The sequence below is a fragment of the Podarcis bocagei genome, assembly GCF_964188305.1.
Source record: "Podarcis bocagei genome assembly, chromosome: 1".
Classification (NCBI taxonomy): Eukaryota; Metazoa; Chordata; class Lepidosauria; order Squamata; family Lacertidae; genus Podarcis; species Podarcis bocagei.
Genome location: NC_138125.1, coordinates 130,425,936 through 130,439,841, shown reverse-complemented (window position 1 = coordinate 130,439,841; position 13,906 = coordinate 130,425,936). Strand labels below are relative to the sequence as shown.

General features: G+C 44.6%; 1 protein-coding gene across 11 annotated transcripts in view; it reads right to left on the bottom strand.

Annotated features, from left to right (window-relative positions):
* The window catches only part of ANKRD44 (ankyrin repeat domain 44), a 151,922-nt gene that overhangs the window by 52,738 nt on the left and 85,278 nt on the right, over positions 1-13,906 (bottom strand). For all 11 annotated transcript variants that reach the window (XM_081202657.1, XM_081202659.1, XM_081202653.1 and 8 more), the window contains exons 5-9: positions 9,745-9,945; positions 8,288-8,375; positions 4,038-4,180; positions 2,547-2,759; positions 691-769 (exon numbers count right to left, since the gene is read on the bottom strand). In XM_081202657.1, the coding sequence (XP_081058783.1) occupies positions 691-769; positions 2,547-2,759; positions 4,038-4,180; positions 8,288-8,375; positions 9,745-9,945 (724 nt within the window). The remainder of the gene's footprint in view (positions 1-690; positions 770-2,546; positions 2,760-4,037; positions 4,181-8,287; positions 8,376-9,744; positions 9,946-13,906) is intronic.

Genomic DNA, 13,906 nt, shown 5'->3' with positions numbered 1-13,906 from the left:
ATGCTTTTTATTGTGGAAACTTAATAAAATATTTATAAAAAAATAAAATAAAATACAATAACCTATTAAACATTAAAAGCAGGGCTGCCTTCAGATGTCTTCTAAAAGTTTGGTAGTTATTTTTCTCTTTGACATCTGGTGGGAGGGCGTTCCCCAGGGCGGGTGCCACTACCAAGAAGGCCCTCTGTCTGGTTCCCTGTAACTTGGATTCTCGCAGCGAGGGAACTGCCAGAAGGCCCTCGGCGCTGGACCTCAGTGTCCGGGTAGAATGATAGGGAGCCACCAGCTCTTTCTTAATTCAGGAAGGAAGTCAAAACTTGGTTGCTCAGTAGGGTTTTTAGGGTGATCTTATATATGTCTACTCAGAATTATGCCCCATTGAATTCAATTCCCAGGAGAGTATGTATAGGGTTACTTTTGTAATGTGATGATTTAGCTGCTTTGAGTTTCGAATTGTAACAGGCTTGTCTGAAAAACTTAAAAGCTGAAGATCATTCAATCTTATCTGCAGCTTCTGCTGTGTCTTTTGGCTGATCTGATTTGAGCTGGGAGGGAGTTGTACACCACTTTGAAAACTTTTACAGAAAAGCAACTTATAAATAAATTTAAATTAATTGAAACTCAATGAATCCCCCCCCCCCAATTAATGCTTTCTTTGGATCAGGAAGAAAACAGGAAGAACCTTCTTACCATTCTGAATGAGAGTTTGAGACCGCGTAAACCTCCCATGCACGGCTGTCATGTGCAACGGACTCTTCCCATCTTTACTCTGTCAAAAACAAAACAAAATGCCCCAAACTGACCGCTGCCATTTGACCACAATTCAGTTTAATCATAAGAACGGGGTTGCAAGGTGTCCAGAAATGTTACAAGTTGTTAGCAAATCCAGCCATTCATCTTTGACCACCTAAAACAGGCTTCCTCAAACTCAGCTCTCCAGATGTTTTGAGACTACAACTCCCATCATCCCTGACCACTGGTCCTCCTAGCAAGGGATCATGGGAGCTGTAGGCCAAAAACATCTGGAGGGCCGAGTTTGAGGAAGCCTGACCTAAACTCACTATCAGTTTGGAAGTGAAAGAGAGCCACCCAAAAGTAAGGTAGTGGTTTCATTCAGAGGTCTCCCTAGGTGTGCAGAAACATATAAGTTTGTGTTTTATTTTATTTTTAAATTAAAGCCACCAGCCAAATGGTATTGTGTGCTTCCAGGACCTACAGAATGTTGAGGGCGCAGAGATATTTCCTGGAAAGTGCCCTCACCTTTGCTGTGAGGGAGAATACCGAAGCTACGATAAAATCCTGGATTTCTCCATTGTTTTCTACAGGCAGCTCTCACTTCTACCCAAAAGGGATAAAAAGAATCACAGGCTGGGCAAACTATGTGAATCTATCAGCTACAACTGACTGAATCCTGGAAAGACAGAGGGGCTGTGACAAGAGGTTTCTGGGCCCATAACCTGTTGTTGGGATACTGCCAGGGAGTCCGAGGCATCGGGCAGCCTACAAGCGGTCTCTCGACTCCCATTGGCACAGCATCAGTCAATTAGCGACACGAGCCTCAGACGCGTTCCAAATCTCATGCACACCCTTTTTGCAGAGTTTCCAGAACGGAAGATTCACCCAGGAGAGCATATTTTACAGCTTTATTCAACGTTGGTCAGAACAAAGGAAAAACATGACTGCTCGAGGAAACAGCCAGAACAAAAAGCTATATACAAAACGGAAACTCCCTGTGTGCAGGAAGTACGCAGGCTTGTGACACACAACAGCCTGCTCCCTTCTTAAGGTGGAACGGAAATATGCTAACAGTGGGTGGGTGGTTCTCAAGTCTGGATAATTGGTCAATTCCCTACTTTAGTTAAGGTCGTATTCCCCCTGAAGGAGGAGGTTCCTAATCCCCTCTCTTTCACTACAGACCCCTGTGACCTCAGTAGCTACGAGTGCCTTTCCCCAGCTTTGGCCAGAAAGAAAACTACGGCTGTTTCTGGACCGGGATGACCTCACCACAGTCATCTACGCGGTGGCAATCTTCAGGCCAGATTACTGCAACGTGATCTAAGTGGGGTTGTCTTTGAGGTTAGTCCATAAGCTGCAGCTGGTACAAAATGAAGGGCTCAACTGCTCACTGGAGCAGAATATTGCCAACATGTCACCCCACTGTTGAAAGAATCGCATGGGCTGCTAATGAACCACTGGGCTAAGCACAAAGTGCTGGTTTTGGTGATACAAGTGAGGTGTAGCGGATAGGAAGCATGGAGAAAGGGGACGGTCTGTGCATGAGAAAAACAGGCAGTTTCAGACATGAACTGCCCCACTCGCGTGGATGGGATACCATGGACGTAAAAACATAAAATGCAAAGAGGTGTGGATGATGGTGTGACTATCCCATATTCTGTTAAAAGTGGAATGAGAAGGAAATGCAATATGTGGAAGCATCCCAAGAGGTAGCCAACAGTTGCCTCTGGGCTTCTGCTTCCATTTTCACCCAGTTTGCAGAGATCAAGTTCAGGCAATTAAAACTAAAGGTGTCAAATCTATTGTTTTACCTGAATGTTAACATCTGCTCCATTATTCACTAACAATTCCAGACAAAGAGCTCCATGTGTAGAAGCAGCAGCAAAATGCAGGGGAGTGAATCCATTGTTATTAGGTTGGTTGACATTAGCTCCATAGTCAATCAGCTCGTTAGCCACAGAATCCTGCCCGTTATAGCAAGCAATATGAAGTGCAGTATTTCCGTAGACGTTCATTTCATCAATCTGCAACAAAACAAGGCCAATTTAATTAAATTACAGACATCAGCTCCCTGGCCTTGCCTAACCCACCACTGACTGCATGTTGACATAGCAGGAGGGTTCTAGGACATGATTTTTTACTGCATGCAAGAGATTTCATTGACAAAAATACTCCAGTAAATAGCAGTTAATTAGGTATGTAGTTCCCTTTAGACAAGAAAAAGAGAGAGAGAGAGAGTTCCCCATGGAAAATAATAAATCAATCAATGTAGCTATGAACTAGAAAGCTTTTAACTAGACCCATAAATAGGGGGTGGGGGAGGAGGTTTTCCCCACCTTCAAAATCTATGTGAAATGACAGTGAAGAACAACAAGCCTTAAGTCTTGAAAATTTTCTAAGTGGAAGAAAGCATTATTTCAAGAAAATAGGAAACCAACACTAGGAAATAGGAAAATCACACTACGAAATAAATGTGATAATTGTAAAGAACTTACTTTGCTAGGGGTGTCAAGTCCCATTGTTCTGGTTTATTTCCAAATGAGACAATTGAACTTTAATGCCCCTAACAAGGAAATATTTCTTCTGAAACCTCTCTCTCTCTCTTTTTATTCGAACCTTTTATTTCATGATGCAACTTTTTAAACAAAATCCATTGTGTTGCTTATCTTTTTTGATGGAATGTGTGTCTTCATTGTTTTGATGGAAATCATCAAGGAGAATCTTTGGACTGCCTGATCTTTTCTGGCATTCAATATAAATTTCGAAGAAAAATAATAAGAAAAAAGAGGTTTCCCTGTCCTCACACTTCATCTAGGTTAAAGAACTCTATATCATTGCTGAATAGATTATCTACTTTGTCAGGTGAGGGAATGACACTGGAAAAAGTCTGCCCATCAACATGCAAGTTATTATCCTCATTTTCCAGAAGTACAACTGGTATATATAACCAGTTTCAGAGGTACCTCCCCCTATATATGTATCCACCCACACTCTGAATTCCAATTTTTATTTCAAGCCTAGTGGAGAAAGGAAGGCAAGATAATCACACCTAAACATGTCACTCTCAACTGCTACGGTATATTAGCATCATGGGCAAGAAATAAGAGAAAACCAATAACTCAGGTGACAAAATGGGTTCCTCCATAAACCTTACCAATGAGAGAATAAATTTTAGAAAGGCAGCGAGAATCTAATTTCATAGCAGGATGAAAATTCCAACAGGAAGGAATTATACCGATTAAAATCACAGTGTGCCCTGTGTTCACTAGCCTGTTAAAAAAATATTATTAATTGCTCCTTACCTCCACACCAAGATTGAGAAAGTGTTTCACCACACTGATCTGCCCATTCGACGCAGCAGCATGAAGTGGAGTGTAACCTTTCTTATCTTTACATGTCACCTCCGCACCGTGACTGATCAGCAATGCAACAACTTCCAAGTGGCCTTGGAAAAGAGAAATGGGGCATTACTCGTAAATCAAGTAACTCAAGGTGATCGTGTTAGCATTTCAAGCCCTAAACGACTCAGGCCCCCAAACCCTAAATTTCCACCTCCTTCCCTGCACGCCCTTTTGGGTGCTAAGATTGGCAGAAGGGGCATACCACAACTTATGTGGTCTACCACCAATTTGATTGAAACAAGAATTCCAGTGGTCCACCACTGTGGTTTTCTTAATTCACAAAGAATAGATCTCTTAACAATCAAGTTACAACAAACTGGCAGCCTCGTACCCAGCATTACCTGGGAATTTTTAAAAAACAAAAAACCAGTGCAGTTTTGAAAGTTTCAGTCCACCATCTTGATTTAAAATGGCATCCAGTTATATCCAAGCAGACAAAAACTTGCTCCTCGATCTCAGGAACCACCATACAAAATTTGGTTATGATATGTCAAGAGCTGCCCAAATGTACAGGGAGCAAACAACCTTCCAACATGCATAGCAGATACAATTGTGATCCTTTGTATACATTCCTGCTTAAAATCTTTCTTTGAAGTTATGTCGTGGCTCTGATCAAGGTCCTCCAACGTAGCAAAATGCAAAAATCTGTAGTTACTAGATAATCCATCAAAAATTGTATTGTGGGTCACTGTTGGAGCTTCTCCCCTTCTACACAGTCCTGCAGCGAGAAACTTCAAAACGGGGGCAAATGTTTTGAATAAACACACTGTATTTGCCTTGGAGAAATGTCAAACCACATTCTAGTGTGTTCACAGGTTGACTAGGAAGCACGCTGAATGTATTTCTCATTAGCGCAGATTGTAGAAGTCATGGAAGGGCAGCAAATTCTTCATTGTTCGTTTTTTTTCTTATTGTATTTTTACTGCCAGGGAGGGAGGTTTTCTGTCTTAGATGTCAAAATATATTCACTAGCATTGGGAACTATGGTCCTTTCATGGAGAGAGATGGGGAGAGAGAGAGAGATTTGCTTCTCTGTCTAGGGTAGTGAAAGACTTTGGCCAACTCTATTAACACAAGATTGGGGGGTGGGGGTGGGGGTGTACACCAGACATAGAAAAAATAATAATCACAGGTGTCATGCCTTGTCTGGAGGGTGAGAGGGGGACACAGACCCAAAGAGCAGGTCTATATTACCCAGTTCTTCCATATTCCCTCTGTTTATTTTGCAGACAATCTTTTCTTACTTTTCCCTTTATTCAATGGGCCAGTGACAAATCAGCATGACAACGTTAGGAGGCTCCAAAAATAGTACATTATTAATATCATCAATTGAACCAGCTGCATGAGTCAGTCAAGACAAAGACACTTTTGTAGACCTCTCTCTTGAACTGTTTTGTCTAAAGGAACTTTTGGTGCAATGAACATGGAGAATCCTAAGCCAAGAAAAAAAGGGGGTGCAAAACCAACACGTTTCAAAGAACTAAAACAGGTATTCCTATGAATGAGTATGTGAATATAGAAATATAGAAATAATTTTAAGTAGTTATCTATTGAATTCTACCTTCAGCTTTGCTTCATGTTTCAATGCATCTCAGATTCAAGAACTCATTCATTCAGACAAAGAAACGTTCACAGCTGGTTATCATTAACTGTGTCTTTCTGGTTTCAGCCTCTCCTCAAGTCACATACACAACACAGAACTCTCCCAATAATGAGGCTTTTCTTTTTGCATGCAGAAAGTCTATTCACGAAAAGGTCCCTAAAAGCTTCAAACCTCAATCAAAACACCCTCGCTGTTACCAAATATTCCTAGCAAAATACTTGCGATTATTTTTCTAGTAACGGCAAGACTGGTAACATATGGCCTTAACAGTAAAACTGCGAGGGAATGTGCTGAATGCACAGCTGGAAAAGTAAAGATTTCAGAAAAGGATTACTAATGACTCGCTTTTGTTCTGCTAAATTTCACAGTGCACAGATATAGAGGGTTTTCGTTTTGTTTCTTGTTTTATTTATCGACAATGCTCTTGTTAATTACAGCTAACCCTGAAAGGCTGGTTACTGACTTGAGTTCCCTAGCATTCTAAAATTAGAAGCATTCAAAGGATGGCAATGATTTTGAATTAATGGTACATTTCCCCTCCAATGTTTCTGTACACTAGCATATCTTTGACATCCACCTAGTTGCTGGCTTTGTACCCGCTGAGCCCAGAAATAAACTACCACAGAAAGTGGAAGTCTCCCTGGGAGACATGGGCACATTTTCTCTGAAGCAGCCCAGCAATAATGGACAAATGATCATTCCCACTGTGAAGATTGCTCTGTGCCAGTGAGGAGCCAGGTAGGCTCACAACAAGTCCTTAAGCAGCGAATGCTGTCCCTGCTGTCCACATACACTGAGCTTAGCTGGTCCAAACAATGAGTGCAAGTGCTTTTTAGTATGGCTGCTGCACTGATCAACTAGCAAGACTGAAAGACCAAATTATTAAACCATCTCTGAAGGTCTACCAATGAATAAAAAAAATGTCCAGTAGCACCTTAGAGGCCAACTAAGTTCGTTCCGGGTATAAGCTTTCGTGTGCATGCACACGAAAGCTTATACCCAGAACAAACTTAGTTGGTCTCTAAGGTGCTACTGGACAATTTTTAATTTTTATTTATTTATTTTGACTGCGTCAGACCAACACGGCTACCTACCTGGATCTACCAATGAGTGAAAGCAGAACTGAACCCAACAATAAATATAAACATTCCACCAAAAAGAAAAAGACATCCATGGACAAGTTCCACCTCTTCTGTGTCCATTGTGCCCATAATATATAGTTATAGATATGTGTGATATGACATCACCATGTTAAGATCCAGGAAGCAACCAATAGACGAAAGCAGAGGCGATGAAATGCAAAAGGTAACTTTTACATGATGACATCATACAAGTACACATTATGGGCGAACAAGGGGAAATTGCTCTTTTTGCGGCAAAACCCACATTTGTCATTGCATCCGATTTCCGCCCTCACTTTGTACCTGCCCAGATTATGCAGAGACGTAAGTGACTTGCGTTTGTACAATCTGTGATTTCTGACCGAGCCCCAAGCCGAGCACTGGTAGAACCAACATGTTCCTTTAATTCAGGGGTTGGCAAACTAAGGTCTGTGGGCCGCATGTGGCCTACTGGGCTTGTTAATCCGGCCCGCAAACCTTCCGGACCCTGACGCCCGCTCAGTCAGTCCCTGGGCTAAACCGGTGCGGCAGCCTCGCCACACGAGGACTGACTTCTGCGATGCTGGCACGGCTTTGGATGGGCTGCAGGAAGCTCCTGCGGCCAATCCAAAGCCGCGGATGCCTCTGGGCGACGCCCCTTCTTTCCCGCTGAGGCGGCTGCATATGGCCAAGAGCCGAGCGGGAGGAAGCGGCGGTGGCGGGGAGGCTTGCTAACATTCACATAAGTACAGGGCAGCTGTCACAACATTCTTCAATCTATCGTAACCTGGTTGCTCTGTCTCGACAGTCCGCAGCCAAATGTGTTAACTGTCTCAATTGAAAGATATTGTTTCAATACCTTTGTGCTTGAGCTGGCATGAAATAATAGGAAAATTCAATTTGTGTGGATTAATCTACGAGGACTCATACAAGTCCGCACATGAGGCTACAGTCAACAAGTAATGAATGTGTATGAGTGATCCATCCCTAACCCTACTTCCACATTCAAATATCACTGTAGTTCAATGGCTAGAAACTGAAGAATCAGATTGGGGTCACTATGAAACTATCCAAGTCAGAAGATGGCCTTAGAAAAACCATCATGTCCGTATCATGAACTGCAGTGAGATATAAACAATGGAAAGCGCGAGAAATGTGCTTATTAAGTTCAAGAAAGAAGAGTTGGGATTTTTTAAAAAACACAACAGCATGAAGGCTCAACTGACAGCTTCTCAGTTGTGTCCATTACCATCTTTCTTTTCATGCTAAGGATTTTTCCTAAAGGAATGCAATGCACGTTTTCCAGCTGTTTTGGCTAGTATATCGATGGTGCAAATTCTCAAGAGCTTGCAACTTTCAATCTGCATTTTTCTAAACGGGTTTAAAAGAATCTCATTGCCTCTCCTGTTATTGCCATTTTTGTCAAAGAGTTAAAAAGAAGCTCTTACCCATGTACGCAGCCCAGTGCAAAGCTCTCCGGTCCTTTTTGTCAAAGGCATTGATGTTTGCCGCTTTAGCCAAAAGCAAGTTCACCATCTGAAGCAAGGAAACAAAGGAACGTCAAAAAAAGGAAGAAGCAATTATCAGTTGTTGTGGACAGTACAGGAATCCATTTAATGAAGACTGCTATGTCATAGAGGTGCTTGTGATGTAATGCTCTGATGAAAAATAGCTGTGAAACATAATATCAATTCTAATAATATAGTATTCAATTGGTCCTTATGAGCAAAATTTTAGAGTATCCAATCAATCTTAGGTGAGGCTTTAAAAACTTCTAGAAAAGTGCAGCTCAACTGTCTTTTGACTAAAGCTTTTCCTGTAAATCAGCCAAACCTTTACAGATAAGTAATAATAATAATAAATTTTTATTTATACCCTGCCCTCCCCAGCCAAGACCGGGCTCAGGGCGGCTAACAACCAATAATAAAAACAAGTTGATTAAAATACAATTTAAAAAAGATTAAAATACAACATTAAAACATTAGGATGCAGCCTCTTCACAGGAGGAGAAAGGAAAAAGAAAGACGGGAAGGGAATCAAACTGATTCTAAGCCAAAGGCCAGGTGGAACAACTCTATCTTACAGGCCCTGCGGAAAGAAATCAGATCCTGCAGGGCCCTGGTCTCATGAGGCAGAGTGTTCCACCAGGCCAGAGCCAGTGTTGAAAAGGCCCTGGCTCTGGTTGAAGCTAATCTAACTTCCTTAGGGCCTTAGGGACCTCTAGAGTGTTGCTATTTATGGACCTTAAGGTCCTCCGTGGGGCATACCAGGAGAGGCGGTCCCGTAGGTACGAGGGTCCTAGGCCGTGAAGGGCTTTAAAGGTCAAAACCAGCACCTTAAATCTGACCCTGTACTCCACCGGGAGCCAATGGAGCTGGAAAAGCACTGGGTGAATATGCTCCCATGGCAGAGACCCCGTGAGGAGCCTCACTGCAGCATTCTGCAGACGCTGGAGTTTCTGGGACAGCTTCAAGGGCAGCCCTGCGTAGAGCGAATTACAGTAGTCAACCCTGGAGGTAACTGTCGCATGGATCACTGTGGCCAGGTCGGGGCGGGAAAGGTAGGGGTTCTTTCCCCTCTTCATTCTAGAGGAATATTTTGAGATTCCATTGAGAGGTTCTATAACTTCCACGTCAAGCTCATCACAATTTGTCATTGGCCAATTATGACCAAAGAGAGTAGATGTATTATTATTATTATTATTATTATTATTATTATTATTATTATTATTATCCCCTGCAACAAAGTTATCCCCTGATCCTATACATGGGGAGCGATAAAATAATGCTGGCACTCAACTTGGGGCTAACACCACAAATAGCAACTAAGGAAAATGCTTGCCTTCCCACGCACTGACATGAAAAGGTCCCGAGCTATAGCAGCCCAAGCTATTAAGCCCACTCACTTCGACATGGCCATTCAGAGCTGCATGGTGTAACGCGGTCCGACCCCCTCTGTCAGAGACGTTGACGCCGCTCAGAAGCGGAATGATCACTTCGGCACACTTCACGGCTTTATTCGCAGCTGCTACATGCAGGGGTGTCTGCCAGTTCTTGTCCCGGGCATTCACATCAGCCGAATGTTTAATCAATACTTGCACTGCTTCCTAAAAAGGCAGCACAGTTAAATTCTTACAAGCAAGCGTTTATTATAAATGCAAATCAGACGTGCAAATCTCCTGCACTGTGGCCACATCATTCCACCGCTATAAAAAAAAACAAAAAACCCTTTGGTATTTGAGATATCGGCTGTGCACACAACCCATTCACTTTGCATCCAATGCGCTGGGAAGCCACACGATGTGAGCCACAATCCATATCTACCCTGTATCTATCCTGTCATTTCTCATCAAATGTTGCATTTTGATGTGTGGGGTTCCCCCTTCCACCACCACCCAGCTTCGATCCGAACTGAGAAAAAGGACCTAGCTGAATTTTGAGTTACCGTATTTTTCGCTCTATAGGACGCACTGGACCATAGGACGCACCGGACTATAGGAGGGGGAGAACAGGGGGGAAAAAATCTCCCCCTCTCTGCTCAGCGCCCCTTCAGCAAAGCGGCAGGAGAAACGGAGCCCCTTCCATTTCTCCTCCCGCTTCGCTGAAGGGGCGCTGCGCAGAGAGGGAAAACTGTGCAGCGCCTCTCCAGCGAAGCGAAGCCTGGAGAGCAAGAGGGATTGGTGTGCCCCGACCCCTCTCGCTCTCCAGGCTTCAGGCGGCTATCCGCAAGCCTTCGGAGCGCAGCGGGAACTCCTGCTGCGCTCTGAAGGCTTGCGGATAGCTGCCTGAAGCCTCCGGAGTGCAGCGGGAGTTCCCACTGCGCTCCAGGCGCTTCAGGCAGCTTCAGCAAAAGCAACGCAAAGCCTCCGGAGCGCGGGGGGAGCTCTCCCTCTGTGCTTCGGAGGCTTCGCGTTGCTATCGCTGAAGCCAAGGAGCCTGCATTCGCTCCATAAGACGCACGCATATTTCCCCTTAATTTTTGAAGGGGAATAAGTGCGTCTTCTAGAGCGAAAAATACGGTATGTGTACATAGCCTCTAGTCGTGTGCCACCACCACACATCAAGCACCTTAATATTGATGGATGTTTGGTGGGACAGGCCTGGGAGCTGTGGACCGGGAGAACAGCACGCCCAACCGCCCCCCACAAGGAGACTGATAAGTGTACATGAATGCATGTACTGAAAGGAAGAAGGCTATGCCGGAAAAACAATCCTCCTAAGGTGTGCACACAACAGGAGTGCCAACTTAGCCCCACAACCGTGGGTGCCCTGGGCCGTGGGTGCCGTGCAGCGTGCAGAGCCCTGGCGCTGAAATTTGTGGGTGCCCTGTCCCTTCATGGGGAATTTTGTGGGTGTTCGGGCATCCAGGGCCCCAGGGAGTTGTCACCTATGTCACACAATGTGCATTCCACATCACTATTTTAGTGTTTCACAGCAAAGGGAGGGTTACACTTCAGAATCAATATATATTAAAGGGTTTACAAATCCATCTTGTCAGCCAGACTGTCATATTAAATCGAAATCATCAGCTCTGAAACAAACCCAGTAGGTTGCAATTCTGGGTCATAAAGATAATAGCTGTAACTCTTTGCTTTTTATAGCTAGATGTTTAACCTTTGCTATTAATGGGTATAGACCCTCCATCTCCCCCCCCCCCAACTTTCATTTCTTTCCAAGCATTTGTATTCCATTAGAGATTTCTTTCACTGGACTTTTGTCAGAAGCCAGCAGCTGGGAAACTCCAGGAGTGACCTGACAGTCCTCGACTTCAGAAATGAGCTCCAAGGATTTGTGCCTCCAGGCTTGGCAAGTGCTCCAGTGGTTGCTGAAGCAATTCCATCCATCTCTGGAGAAAAGCCAGCTTGCAACTTTTTCAAAAGAAGACACACTCGGCAGCCAATTCACCGGCACGCATTGCCTCGACTCAGTGTTTGGATGATGAAAGCGCAAACACAAAAACGACAGCTTAGAATGAGAGGATGGAATCATTGAAAATTCCGTCCTGCTTGGTTGTTTTGTGTTTTTCTTAGGAATGGACAAATCTGTCCAGTTCAGTTTCTCTCGGCCTCTCATTTTTCTCAGTCTTAAATTTGGCTTCCTCCATTTCCACTTCACTTGTGAACATTTATTTTTTTTTTGGTATATGTATTGCTCCTAAGATATATAATAATAATAATAATTTATTATTTATACCCCGCCCATCTGGCTGGGTTTCCCCAGCCACTCTGGGCGGCTTCCAAAAGAATATTAAAATACTATGATACATCAAACATTAAAAGCTTCCCTAAACAGGGCTGCCTTCAGATGTCTTCTAAAAGTCTGGTAGTTGTTGTTCTCTTTGACATCTGGTGGGAGGGAGTTCCACAGGGCGGGCGCCACTACCGAGAAGGCCCTCTGCCTGGTTCCCTGTAACTTGGCTTCTCGCAGTGAGGGAACCGCCAGAAGGCCCTCGGTGCTGGACCTCAGTGTCCGGGTAGAACGATGGAGGTGGAGACGCTCCTTCAGGTATACTGGACCGAGACCGATATCCCTTTTTTCAGGTCATTTTCTCCTAATGTAACACATTTACGTATGCTGTTTTCACTAACATAAACATTTTGTGCCCACTTCCCCTAAATATGCTTTTTTTGTACACGTTTACACATTTTGCAAAATTTAGAGAAAGGAAAAATTTAAAAGGAAAGCATAATTTTGGTTCCTGCGTTGGTTCAGAAAGTACAAATAAGGCAGGTTCACAGAAATAATAATTTAATATACAGTGGTACCTTGGGTTACATATCCCTCTGGATACATAATCTTCAGGTTGCGAACACGGCAAACCTGGAAGTGTATACTTCCGGGTTTTGCTGCACGCGCATGCGCACAATCTGCACGCAGCGCGCATGTACACAATAAATGTGCACGCACCGCGCATGCGCAGAAGTGTTCTATCGCGCCGCACACATGCGCAGAAAGGCACCTCTGTTTATGGACTTTTCGGGATATGGCCGGGCCTTCAGAACAGATCCCGTCCGTAACCAGAGGTGCTACTGTATTTATATCCCGCCTTTCTTCCAAGCTGGGATTTACGGTGGCTTACACCATTAAAAAATATCAGTTATAGAATACAGAGTAATAAAAACAAACTAGTTAAAAGCATGTGGCACTCATTGTTCCTAAAAGCTAGCAATGCTGATGGCAGTAGTCTTGCATGCAGCTAGACCACTTAACTCCCATAGACATCAATGGCATTTAAAGCTGTCCAAGGCTGGAGCCAGATCACGATGGGGATCGGGGTGGGGTGGGGTTCCCTAGAGTTGAAGGTGACCAGATTTCGGATGTGCACACTCAGCCCAATACAGTGGTGCCTCGCAAGACGAAATTAATTCGTTCCGCAAGGTTTTTCTTCTTGCGAGTTTTTCGTCTTGCGAAGCACGATTTCCCATAGGAATGCATTGAAAATCAATTAATGCGTTCCTATGGAAACCGCTTGCCAGGCTGGCGGTGCGGAGAAGGGCTTTTCTCCCCACCGCAAGCCTTCAGGACAGGTACGGGAACAGAGGGGAAGGGGCGCAGCGCTTCTCCTCTGTTCCCGGGGCTTGCGGTGGGAGGAGGGTTTTTCCTCCCCACCGCCAACATTCAGAACAGCATTCTGAATGTTGGCGGTGGGAAGGAAAACCCTCCTCCCACCGCAAGTCTTCAGGACAGCCATCCAAAGGCTGGCGTGGGGAGAAGGGCTCTCCGCCCCACCGCCAGCCTTCGGAGCAGCCTTCCGAAGGCTGGCGCGGGGAGAAGGGCTTTTCTCCCCACCGCCAGCCTTCGGAGGAGCCTTCCGAAGGCTGGCGCGGGGAGAAGGGCTTTCCGCCCCACCGCCAGCCTTCGGAGGAGGTCCAAGGACAGTGGGGAAGAAGCGCTGCGCTTCCCCGCTGTCCCGGAGATTTCCCTATGGGCTTTCGTCTTGCGAAGCAAGCCCATAGGGAAATTCGTTTTGCGAAGCGCCTCCAAAACGGAAAACCCTTTCGTCTAGCGGGTTTTCCGTCTTGCGAGGCGTTCGTCTTGCGGGGTACCAATGTATCATCCTTCTCAAAC